Source organism: Saccopteryx bilineata, chromosome 5, assembly GCF_036850765.1.
Source record: "Saccopteryx bilineata isolate mSacBil1 chromosome 5, mSacBil1_pri_phased_curated, whole genome shotgun sequence".
NCBI lineage: Eukaryota > Metazoa > Chordata > Mammalia > Chiroptera > Emballonuridae > Saccopteryx > Saccopteryx bilineata.
The window spans coordinates 3,772,987-3,785,789 of NC_089494.1; the positions used below are offsets into that span (position 1 = coordinate 3,772,987).

General features: G+C 57.6%; 1 protein-coding gene across 1 annotated transcript; it reads right to left on the bottom strand.

The window, feature by feature from the left end:
• Nucleotides 1-212: 212 nt before the first annotated feature.
• ACKR3 (atypical chemokine receptor 3) lies at nucleotides 213-12,108 on the bottom strand. Its single transcript, XM_066232608.1, has 2 exons — nucleotides 11,999-12,108; nucleotides 213-2,256 (listed from the first exon to the last, which is right to left on the bottom strand). Exon 2 carries the CDS (start codon nucleotides 2,228-2,230, stop codon nucleotides 1,142-1,144), a length of 1,089 nt encoding a protein of 362 aa, XP_066088705.1. The 5' UTR covers nucleotides 2,231-2,256; nucleotides 11,999-12,108; the 3' UTR covers nucleotides 213-1,141.
• Between the last annotated feature and the right edge of the window lie 695 nt (nucleotides 12,109-12,803).

Genomic DNA, 12,803 nt, shown 5'->3' on the forward strand with positions numbered 1-12,803 from the left:
CACACACGCGACGCACTCACGTTTTTTTTTCTCTTTCTATCACTGCGTCCAAGTCAGCCCTCTGGGCTGTGGGGCGGTGCTCTCCCTGTCAACGTGGTCCTTACATGTCAACCTGGACACGCTCCGTGCGTCCTCACGTTATCATCACACACGCCACCGAAATGCCAAACGTGCTTTTGAAATGAAGACTCACAGGCCTTTTTTAGGAAAAAAAAAAATCTTTTATTCTTTAAAAAAATAACTTTACAGCTTGAGAGAACTCTCGGACCTGTGACTGCTGGTTTGATTGAGCACAGCCCAGAACAGACTTCCTTGCTGTTTTTTGTTTGTCTGTTTCTCAGTATAAGTTTTACAGATACTATTCAGGTCAGAAACTGCTCTACAGGGCAGCTCTGGTCGCAGACGCCATGCCCCCCTCCCCCACCCACCCTGCGCCGGTACAAAAGCCACAACAGATATAAAACTGCCGCAAATTAAACATTTCCGCCGAGGCTGGCATATAGTTATATACTTTGATATAGATATATAGATATATAGATATAGATATAGATATAAAATTTCACAACAGCTGACGCTCGATGCCACCCTTCGAGTCAGAACCGAAGTCAAGCTAATCTTAAAACGACCACACCGGAAACAGGTCAACCTCACTACTTCCGTACGTACGGCATCGGAAATAAGACTTAAACTTTCAAATACATGGGGTAAGGGACACCAACAGTGAGAAAATAAAGTCTTAGCACTTAAATACAAACCCCCGTAGAAAACCTGCAGGAAACACAGACGGTCCCTACTGTACAGAAGTGCGGGCAAGCCCTTCGGCCACCGGCTTTGACAGGCGACGCCGGCTGGTGGCCGTGACGCACGCTCAGGGTCATAGCCCTGAGACCACCATGCCGGCGGCAGAGAGAGAGAGAGAGAGAGAGAAAGAGAGAGAGAGAGAGAGAAGGAGCAGGCTTAGCGAAACACTGAAACACCTTCCCCCCATCACTCCACTCGAGTCCTCGCTCCCCGAAGTCCCCGAGCCCCGAGTCCCTTGCTCAGCTCTTGGACGTGTGGCGGCACCCCCCCCCCGGGTGAGGGGGGCCCAGCTGAAAGCAAGCACGCACGCACGCACGCACGCGTCCCCAAGACCCCGGCCTCATTTGGTGCCCTGCTCCAAAGTGGAGTACTCCGTTTCCGACACCCTGGAGGCGTCGATGAGCTTGGTGAGACCGGTCTTGGCCGAGTACTTGAAGATGAAGGCCTTCATGAGCTCGTACCGATAGTTGCGGTTGATGAAGCTGTAGAGCACGGGGTTGACGCAGCAGTGCACCAGGGACAGGCACTGCGTGACGTGCAGGGCCGTGAAGAGGAAGTTCTCCAGCTGGCAGGTGAAGGGGAGGTAGTGCAGGACGGAGCCGACGTCCAGCAGCACCACGACGTGGTAGGGCAGCCAGCACACGAGGAACACCACCACGTAGGAGAAGATGATCCTCCGGCTGCTGTGCCTCTCCTGGTCGCCGGACGCCGCCACGGCTCGGGCCAGCAGGAAGTAGAAGACGGCGATGACGCAGAATGGGATGACGAAGCCCAAGACCACGGACACCAGCTCCATGCCGATCAGCCACTCCCTGGCGCTGTGCTCCGGGTAGAAGGAGCGGCAGTAGGTCTCGTTGTTGGAGGCGGACGTGACGGTCTTCAGGTAGTAGGTGTCAGGCAGGGACACGCAGAAGGCCAGCAGCCACACCAGGACGCAGACCACCCGGCGCGCCGTCTTCTTCCGGCGGCTGGAGGCGCTGGCGAAGTAGGTGATGGACAGGTAGCGGTCCACGCTCATGCAGGCGAGGAAGAAGATGCTGCCGAAGAGGTTGATGGAGAAGATCAGGTGGGTGACCTTGCACGTGAGCTCCCCCATGGGCCACTGGTTATGCTGCACGAGGCTGACCACCCAGACCGGGATGGTGACCACCACCCACAGGTCGGCGATGGCCAGGTTTAAGATGTAGCAGTGTGTGTCGTAGCCGGTGGTCTTGGCCTGGACGTTCACCCAGACCACCACGGAGTTGGCGATCATGCCGATGACGAAGATGAAGATGTAGACGAAGGACAGCGTGTACAGCAGGACGCTCTTGTGGGCCATGTGGGGGCAGGTCATCGTGTCCACCACGATGCAGTCGCTGCTGTTGCACGGCCAGCTGATGTCCGAGAAGTTCCCCGGCTCCGCGTAGTCGAACAGGTGCAGATCCATGGCGTCGAGGGCGGCGGTCCGGGCACCTGCGCCGGCCGACAAGCCAACCGGAAAAAAAAAAAGAGGGAAGAGAAACAGCTTCGTGAGGAAACATTCAAGTTTCAGTCCAAATGCGTTTTCAGCTCCCACGCACCCTCAGCTCTGTTAGAATTGCTGCAAAGAGAACAACTGTAACAGAATTCAGCAAAAACAAAACCAAAAGAATACCCAGAGTCTAAACCCACGTGGTGCCCAAAGTAACAGTGTTGCTTTCTTTATCTTCAAGACATCCCAGCCTGGCTGTGCCCAGGGTGTGAAATCAACACAGTCCAGGGACCAGGGAAGTGTCAGGCAGCTGAGCAGCAGCTATACTGCAACTGGGGGGGACGCTAGTTCTCAGCGGGGTGGGGGGGACAATGGAGCCATTTTACCTACACACACACACTCCCAAAATGGCAGAAATGATCTGTTCCTGGGGCTGATGTGTATATGTCAAGTATCCTGCTCTCATGTCTTAGAAACCGGGACGAGCGCTTCTTTTGGCCTTTCTATGCGATCTGCATGTGGACCTGGGTCTTGGGCCGGCCCCCCACAGCAGACATGCAAGTCACTCGAGACGTGGTCAGCATGTGGATGGAGCACCCCCCGCCTGACCGTGTGCCAAACCCACAGACTCCGGGTTTGCCACGGGACCTGCCACTAAAGGCCAGCGACCAACCAGCTGTCACAGCCGCGGGGACATCGCCGGGTCTTCCGCCCAACTGCTGCAAGAGCCGCTGACATGTGCCAAGACCCCAGCCCCACCCCAAGCACAAGGGTCGCCACCCACTGCGTGTCTGGAGGGGCCGACGACTTTCTCAACTGCTTTCCCCGCTGACCTGACGTGAGGCCAAGCTGGGAATGGTCAGCATGTAGAGGCACGCCCGGCATCCAGCCCTGAGGAGACCCTGTGCCTGGAAATGATTTCTCCACAAATTCCCTGGCCTTGAGAACTGCCAGCGGCTGTCTTCTACTCCTGACCTGTCCCCCCGACGGCCCTGAAATCCTTCCACAGAATAGCTGAGGGTCTGCACAACGAGGCGGGGGGGGGGGGGGTGACTGAGAATAATCACGTGTCCTGGGGAGGAACCGGTGTTTGTCCTTCCTTGGAACCTGTCCCAGGTCACGACTGGCCAAGCCAAGTTTACTTGCCAAGTTAATTTAAAGTGGACTCCAGGTCCCACATGAGAACTCCCCGGAGGAGGGAGGTCAGCGGTCTGTGGGTCAGTGCCCAGGTGGCTACGCTCGCGGCATGAAGGGATAACCGGGAGCAGCCCCCCCCCGGGCAGGTGCTCTTGGGTCTGGGACCCCGACTCCTCACGCCTCGGGGTTAACTTCAGGCCAGTTGTCCCGTCTGCCTGGCGCGTCCCCGGCGACCGGCGCCTGAGAGCGCACGGCCCTGACGCAGACCCTGACACACAGCAGACGCTCGCGCCCACGTCACTCGCCTCCCCTCCTTCGGTGACAAGCGTCCTGTCGCTGCGTCCTTGCTGCCCGTCTGAAGGTGACCGCCACAGAGGACAGGCGGGAGCCCACGGAGAGGTGGGCAGTCGGTTCACCCTCGGGGTCAGTGAACAGAGTCCTCGAGAAATGAAACATGTTCTGCTGCCTCCCGAGACACCCGCCCCCAGCCTCAGTGTCCCCACTGCTGACGGGCAGAGTGGAGGAGTTGGATTGTCCCCACTGCTGACGGGCAGAGTGGAGGAGCTGGATTGTCCCCACTGCTGACGGGCAGAGTGGAGGAGTTGGATTGTCCCCACTGCTGACGGGCAGAGTGGAGGAGCTGGATTGTCCCCACTGCTGACGGGCAGAGTGGAGGAGTTGGATTGTCCCCACTGCTGACGGGCAGAGTGGAGGAGCTGGATTGTCCCCACTGCTGACGGGCAGAGTGGAGGAGTTGGATTGTCCCCACTGCTGACGGGCAGAGTGGAGGAGCTGGATTGGAGGACCAGCCACGGGCCTGCAGCCCGACAGGGGTGGGCTGGGGCCGGAAACTGGGGAGCCGCTCGGCTGGCGCCTGGCTGGGGCTCCCTCCTCTGCCCGCACTGGCACCGCCAACGAAGCCTCAGCCCCAGCCGTAAATCCTGGGGTTGGAGCCCATCACAGGGGCCGGAAGAAAAAGAAATGACCCCAGTGTTTGTTAGCCTGAGTGAATGCCAAGTCCCCCCGCCACATCTTTCTTCACCCCCCAGGGAGATCCCACGCTCACTCGGACATGGACAGACAGACCTACCCAGGGGCCAGGGGCACAAACCGAGGAGAGAGACACCTGCCTGTCATGAGTGGTCCCCAGGAAATTAGCAGGCGAATGTGTCCCCCTGGGCCCTCCCCTCCTCTGTACGGGCTGCTGCGAGCTTACACCTTCCCAGAGCCCCCGCCCCGGTGGGAAAGGGGGTCAGTGCCTCTGCCCCGGCCGGCCGGGCATCAAAAGCCCGAGTTGCTGGCCACAGGTCCTCTGAGCCAGGAGTGTCACTTATGGGCCAGGCACACCTCCCTTGGGAACCATCCTCCCCCGGGACAGCGCAGTGGGGGTCCTCCGGGGGGGGGGTGCTGGGCTGTGAAAGGCAGCGGGCCGCCCAGGAGATGAAGCCAGAGGCTCACATGTCCTCCTCTGGGAACCAGTGCCCCACCACCACCGCTGCCCGCCGCCGCGGAAGGCTCTAGGGGGCAGAGAAGGAAGGGAAACTCGGGGAGAGGAGGCAGAAACCAGTCCGGCCACCGACTCCTCTGAGGCTCCAGGGGAAGCCAGGAGGGAGAGAGGCCACCGCAGAGCGCAGCCTCCTGTCCTCTCAGGGTTGATCATGTATTCAGTTTGGGGAGCTGGGGGTGTTCCCAGAGAAGAGACTATGATCTGACAGAGACAAACTGCCCCTATTGCGTGCCCTGCAGCGAAGGCCTGGCTGCCCTCCGTGTGCCCGGGAGGCCGGGGTGGGCCGGGCAGGTCCGGGCAGGTCCGGGCGGGTCCGCTTCATGCCCTCACACTGACACGCGCGGCCGCCACGGAAAAAGAGAATCCGCCCAAATCACCGGCTCAGATTTTAACAAGGAGGGGTGGGGGGATGCTCAGAGCCTGATATGAACAAAGATGAGAAAAGGCAGGCGAGGTGCCTGGTCCCTAAGGCCTGGGCACCAAACGCCCGGCAAAATCTGAGGGTGGAGACAGGGAGGGGGCTCCCACTGAACCCTCTGCAGCCGCGTGAGCTCCCCGAGCGAGCGCCCCCCAAGGCCGCCCTGCTCCCCTCCGGCCAAAGCCGGTGTATCAGGCTGAGTGTGCCCTGTGCACACTCGTGTGAGCTCCTGTGGCAGCCGGTGGAACTGGTCTGCTCTGCTGGGAGGTGGCGGTGGCACTGATGACCACCAGGACCTGGGGGTGGCTCCCTCACTGCCCCCAGGACCTGTCACTTCCTGCCTGAGTAAAACCTGCAGTTCTTGGGGCCGGCGCTAAGGAGCAACGTCCTGGTGTCATCGACCCTGCCCGCTGCCCACTGCCCGCTGCCCGTTGCCCGCTGCCCTGTGGCTGGGAGCCCACACCGGGGCGGGGCGGAGCACGCGCCCCACCACAGACACGTGGGGTGTCAGGCGTCCACATAAAAGGGCTCCCGACGGGAGGGGAAACTGGGCATCGCGTAGAAGATTTTTCCAGTTCCGTGACCTCACCGCTCACACATCCCTCCTCTGGAAAGATGCACGGGTTCCCAGAGTGTCTGTGCAAGAATGTGATCAAAGCCCAGACTCCCGGCCAGCTAAACAAAACAAAACAAAACAAAAACACTGAAGACCTCAATGCCCAGCAATAGAGAAACTAGAGAAACGGTTCAATCAATCGGAGTATTGCTGTCTGAAATATCATTTAGCTGTGAAAACTAAGAGGAAGCTGAACGCCCGTGAACTTGGGGGACGTTGGACTCTCAGAGCTCAGTCCTCCCTAATTATGTGTTTTACTCTGTGTAAATAGACCCGCACAGAGAAAGCTCGAAATTATGTATCAAACTTTGGGCCAGGAAGGCGGGGGTTAGGGGAAAAGCGGGGAGTGGGGCGGGTTTACCGTTTTGGCTCTATAAACTTCTGTATTATTTGAAACCTGACAGCAAGAATTATGTAAATTTTAATTAAGAAGTATACATTGGCAGTTACAAAATAGTCAAGGGGATGTAAAGTACAGCACAGGGAATACAGTCGATAATATTGTAATAACTGTGCTCGGTGCCAGGTGGGTATTAAACTTACCGGATGGCGGGGGAGAGGAGGGGAGGGAAATCACTTCATAAGTTATAGGAACGTCTAACCACCAGGCCGTACACCTGGAACCAATACAACACTGAATGTCAACTGTAATTGAAAAATAAAAGAGTTATGTAAATTTTAATGGAGGCCGGGCCGCCCCAGCGAGCAGTAAAGGTTCGCGTTCCCCGTTTCTGGACCACAGGGACCTGAGTGAGAGCAAGAGGCAGTGAGGTCACTGTCCCTGCCCTGTGCGCCACCTCGATTCCGGAGTCTCCATCCGACGCCTGCACTCAGAGGGTATCACGGGTCCACAACGGGCAGTGGCGTATCCTAGGCCCGCGGAAGACCGGCGTCTGCCCGCCCAGCCCCACCTGGGGTCCGCAGAGGGCCTCAGCTACTCCTGCAAGTCCCACACGACGGAAGGGCTCCTCTCTGTCCCCGGGGACTCATCTGGGAGACGAGAGGTCTCACTTCCCAGGCTCATTATTCACCCACCAAGTATCCTTGACAACCAGTGAGCGGCAGCAAGAGGCCTGAGGCATTTAGCTGCATCCAAATGGTTTGGCCGAGCTCGCCCAGGGGGCTGGAATCCAAGCCAGCACCAGAGGCCTCCAGGCTCAGAGTCCCAGCGGGAGCCGAGATTTGCGGTGCCCTAAACTGTCCCTTCTTGGGCCCACAGTCACTCCGTCCAGGACAGTCTGCCAAAGCGCTCAGGTATCTGGCCGGCGTTCAGAACCCAGACCGCCTTCAATATGTTAGTCATTTTCAGTCCCGGACCGGGAAGACCCTTCCCCGTGGCCCCCTCTGCCCCTCCCGTCCCCCCTCCTCCCGCCTGGGCCGGGGATCTCCGGGCTGGGTCCTGGCCCAGCTGACATTTCTCCTGCCTCCTCACGCCCACACCTCCACGAGGTCTCATTCATCCTCCCATAGACACGGCGGGCAAAGTGGCCTGGCCTGAGGTAGGCGCTCAATGAATCCATCAATGGCCAATGAATCAACAGGTAATCAAGCCCCACGGAGACCAGAGGTCTGAGGCAGTCCCCGGAAATGGGCGTCCAGAAAAGACCGTCCTGAACGCCCCGCTGACCGGACAAGCCACTCTCCTTTCTGTGCTTCCAGGTGTTTGTGGGGCCTCCACTCTGAGGGGCCCCGCTCGGGGGCACTGAGCCCGCATGGTCACGTCCTTGCCCGCGAGCGCTCACCAGCTCACCGAGAAGGGCAGGAAGCAGAGGACCGTGGGGACCGCCCTGCAGCAGGAGGTGAGGGACTTCCACTCAGGGGGGCTCCTGGGGGCCTCTGAGGAGAAAGGAGGGGGCAGTGAGGAGACACCGACCTGCCATGAGGAAGGTCACCCACTCTGGCTGAGGCCAAGGGTGGGGGTCAGGCTGGGCCTGTCCCTGCAGGGCCACAGTGGTCCTGAGCAAGCAAGTGGCCTGGGTGCTGAAAAGGCTTCTGAGGATGGAGGTGACACAAACCACAGAGGCGTGCAGGGTGCTGCGGCGCAGGGACAGAGAAGATGAGGCGGCCGGGCGGGGCCCAGGCCCCCGTGCCGACACCAAGGGGCCGTCTGGCCCCCGGGGCTCATCGGGACCTCTGCCTACCAGTGTCCTGTATCAGCGTTCTGCAGTGGGGGGCTGGCGTCCTCCCAGGACCGATTCTGGGGGTGCTGTCCCCAGACAAGACCACCTGTTCAGCCTCTGCCTCTCTCTCACTGCTGTGCGCCTGGAAAGGGAGGTGGCACAGGACAAGGGGCCAACTACCTCAGGTGACCAAGGTCTTCTGCTTATTTATTAGATTATTATTTATTCTCAAAGAAGAGAGAGGGAGAGAGAGAAGGGGGGGGAGCAGGAAGCATCAACTCCCATAAGTGCCTTGACCAGGCAAGCCCAAGGTTTCGAACTGGCAACCTCAGCATGACAGGTCAACGTTCTATACACTGCACCACCACAGGTCAGGCCAACAACCAAGCTCTTCACCCCCAACTTCCCCAGGGACTTTACCCAGTGGGGAGGGGGCTCAGTGTCCTGTGAGAGTCCCACCCCTTCTCCCTGGCGGGCTGGCATTTAGATAAGGAGAATCCACACAGCGAAGAGAAGCAGGAGGCAGTGGCCCGGGACTGAGCGTTTGCTTTGTGGAGGCTTTTTGTTTTTGTGTTTTTAAATCACCAATCTTGCCATAAATCTATGGAACAGTCCAGGAACACACTTGGGAGCCCCGACAGACTCCTGGGGCCATCGCAGACTGGGGTGCGGTCCGTCCCCTGTGACCGAGCCAACAGAAAACAATGCTGACTTGACCACACACTCACGAGTGACCCCGAGTGATCCCAGTTTACACGAGGAAGCAGCTGCTCTGAGTCGTCTGAGAACTTGGAAAATAACAGAGGGGGGGGGGCATACCCTAATTCAGATGTAGCCCACCTACCCCCCCCCACCCCACCCCACCCCACTCCACCCCGGTCTTCACTCGTACATCACGTCACGTTAACACAGAGGGCACTCTTGTCCGTTTAGATATTGCGGGGTGAAAACAGCACCCAGCATCCAGAAACCTGATCTGGTCTGTGTGCTCAGCTGCGAGACAGGGAAGTGAGCATTACTGCTCCCAGCAGGGCGGACCCCCGGCTCCCCCATCACAAAGGCTGCCGCCTGGGTCTGCCCAGTGTAACCAGAGCCCTGACTCCCACCCAGCCCAGGAGCAGGAGCAGGCAGCGGGAGGCCAGCCAGGCTGAGAGCCGCTGGCCTGCTCGCTGTTGGCTCTGGGCACACACACAATGGGGCTCCCAGGAGAACGCCGCGTAACCTTAGACGCTTCTATTCAAACAGAGACGCCATCCTCACAGCAGCACCTGGTGCGGCGAGAACGTGGAAGAGGCCAGTTCTCTGGCCGGCCGAGCCCGCAGCTTGCCGGGACCCCGTGCTGCCCACGCCCCTGTCCCTGCCCTCAGCCAAAAGCAGTTCACGGCCACCTGAGACAGTCGCAGCCTCTCCACCGTCTGGGCACTGGGAACGGAACACAACAGGTCAGCTTCCCAACCTACCTGTGGCTCAGCAAAATCTTCACTACAAAACTAAGCAATCCACCCCTCCCCCCCCACCCCGTCCCTTTCATCAGAAGCAATAATGGGCTTTTACCCTCCAATTCCAAATAGTAGGCTCTATGTAACAAAATCAAAATCTAACATTCTAATATCCCTGCAGGGAGCCACCCAAATGAACCGTGTTTTTCTTTCTTTCTCTCTTTTTTTTTTTTTTTTTGGCTTGCCTTTAAAAATAGCAAATATGTGTCCTGGAGCTATAATTTGCTGGACTTTAAAAAAAACCCTGCCCACTTGGGAGCCATCCTCCTGCCCCTTTTGTGCCCAAGAGGAAAAGTTAAGCTCCTCTCCTCTTGCCTGGTTTAGAGGTACAAGCACTTCCCAGCCCCTGATCCCGTCGAGTTCTGCAGTCACTGGGGGAAATCGGGTCCTGAAATCCTTTGAGGGAGGTTTCTTCTCATCAGAGCGACTGTCACCCTCAGGTCTGAGTCACCTCCACCTACTCCCCCCCTCCCCCGTGTCTCCTGGAAAACAGGAGCCCCGCTGCCTAGATTGAGCGTACAAAAAGCCACTGTTCCCGAGTAAATAGGGTTTTTTTGTGTATTTGTGTGTGTGTGTGTGTGTGTGTGTGTGTGTCTGTGTGTGTGTGTGTGTGTGTGTCTGTGTGTGTGTTTCTATCCAGAAAGCTTATGCTCTGCCTGTTCTGGGCCTGTCTAGAAACCATGATACCTTCTCAGTTCCCTCGGGACTTGCTATTAAGAGAGGGAAACCTCGCCTCCCAACTCCTGACTCCCTTTTAAGCTCAGGCGAGCTGCCTGGGCTATACTTTCCAAAACTTTCCTTACGATCGCAAAATTAAAAAAAAAAAAGAAACGACCAGATGGGCAACAAAACACAGGCACGTTCCCAATTTCTTTTGCCTTGCCACCTGCATTTCTCAATTTTCTCTTTTGCTTTTCCACCCATGCAGCCCCCTGCCCCCTTCCCCACCCTGCCCCCCAAGAGCTTGGGGCCGCGGAGCTTAGCAGTTGTGTGCACATGCAAGTGTTTACAGCAGAGAAGGGGGTAAAAAGAGCAAATTGTTTCCAAGCCAGAGCTCCCATGCCCAACCGTGCCTTCCCCTGAGAGGGCTTTCCGTCTGGGGAAGCCCCACGCTGGTGGACGGAGGACCAGGAGTTTATCCATTTGAAATCTGTGGAGAGCTCAGGCACCCGCAGCCTCCCTCTCTTTGCTAGACAAGCCTATTTAATCTCGGCATTTTCCTGGCATAAATAAAGGCGCACACACAAAGGCAACATCTGCGCCTAAAGAGAGAAGAATAAGTTACCACGTTGAGACTTTACAGAATGAAGTTTTCAGGGGATGTCACTGCACCAGATACCTTCAAAGGTCTGTAAACAGTTCGTGGGGGTGGGGGGGAGCGGGAGCATTTTTACTTCTGGGAAAATGTAGTTATTCTGTTGTGGAGAGAGAGAGAGAAGAGAAGAGAGAAAAATAAAAGAAAGAAAGAAAAGAAAAGAGAAAGGGCGAGGAAGTAAAAAGGGAGACAGCCAGTCTGACTTTTATAACTTCTCATTCTGTCTGGAAATTACAAGTCACGGTTAACCACCCACCTCTGACCTCACTCCGAAGTTCTTACTCTCAGACACCCCTCCTGAAGGTTTGAGCATGCTAACAACACTGAACAAAATTGATGTTTTTACCTGAAGAGTGTATTTAAATTACAAAACCCCACACTTGTGCCTTTCCCCTGCCCCCCAGCTGAAGTTGGACTGAACACCTTCTAAGAGCACAAGAAATACTCCACTCAGGTTAGCAAGGCTGACTGAGATCTAGAGACCAGAAGCCCAGCTCTACTTAACACTGAGCCTCAGAGCGCCCCTGGCTTCCAGGGTCCGTTGCCCCCCCCCCCCCCACGAAGCACTGGCTCGAACACCCTCCAGACCCACAGGGACCCTCCGCACGGCTCTCTGCCTCCCTGCAGGACGCCTCTTAACAAGGTGCGCGTTTCTCTGGAATTCCTCACGCGCGGCCGAGTCTGTCTGTTTTGCGGTCGTTCTACCAGCAGTGAAACAGGTACGCGAGGTGCCCAGCGCGGACCCCGGTGCCAACTGCGAGGAGCAGAACGAGCGGTCTGCATTCTTGCAAAGCCTCCTGCTTACTGGAGCTGAAACCGCCACAAGGCAGCAAATCAACCCCAGATTCCTAAACCCCACCAACACCGGGAGAGGTCCTTCCACCGGGGACCTGGGAAGACGGCCCTCTCGCCTCTCCGCAAGGAAAGGGGCCCCACCCCGGGGTCGCAGGCGCACTCTGCAGCCCAGCCCGGGCTCTCCGGGGCGCAGACCTGCAGCCTCCGTGAGCACCCATCCCCGCGACGAAAACAGAAGCTTCTGAAAAAAGACCATTCAAGCTTCCAGAGCAGCCACCCGGCCGGCCGCCTCCCCGCCTTCCCTCCGGGGCACAGGAGCAGCGAGCCGTCTCCTTACCTTCCGGCTGGGCTCTGGCGCGGCGCTCGCCTTCCCGGCTCAGCTCTGGGCTCCCTGCCTCCGGGCGGGCTGAGCACTCCGGAGGAACTGTGAGCTCCGGGGCTGCACTTGCGTCGTTATATACACTGCAGGAAGGCGCCTCTAGATGGCAGCTTTGTAACCCACATCGCCCTCCCTCCCCCGTGCCACCACCCCCATCCCAAGTGCAGACACACATGCATGCACGCACGCACACACATACACACACTCCTCGTGAACCCCGGTCCAGTCCCGGCTGGTCCGGTCCGCGGAGTGGTCCGCGGAGTGCAGCGAAGCTCCTCCACCTCAGCAGTGCACTGTGGGGAACCCCTCCTCCCCTCATTTGCAAAGTCTAAAGAAACCACAAGGGCCAGACCCCATGGAGGGGGGGGGGTTGGGGTTGGGGAGGGGAGCGGAAAAAAAAAAAACAACACGTGTCAGCAAAAGAAAAACTGCAAAGGAGTCCTAGTGCTTTGTGAAATCATCAAATATTTATCCGGTCTCAGGTATATCTTTAACAATCCCATTAACACCAAGAGCTCCCTTTGAATGCCTCTTAGCTCTCTGTCGGGAAGACTTCGTTCCCAGGACAGATGTGCTGAACTCCTGAACCTGGGTGTTGATTCCTCAGGCTGGCCAGCCGGGGTTTTCTTTGTCAACACTTCCCAAACAGAGAAGTCACCGTGTTAGTAGGAGCTATCGGGCAGGTAGGTACCCTATTCTGTCCCCCTGAAGAGCGGGGGCAAAGATCTCTGCAATAAATTTTATTTGAATTCTTTCCTTCCGT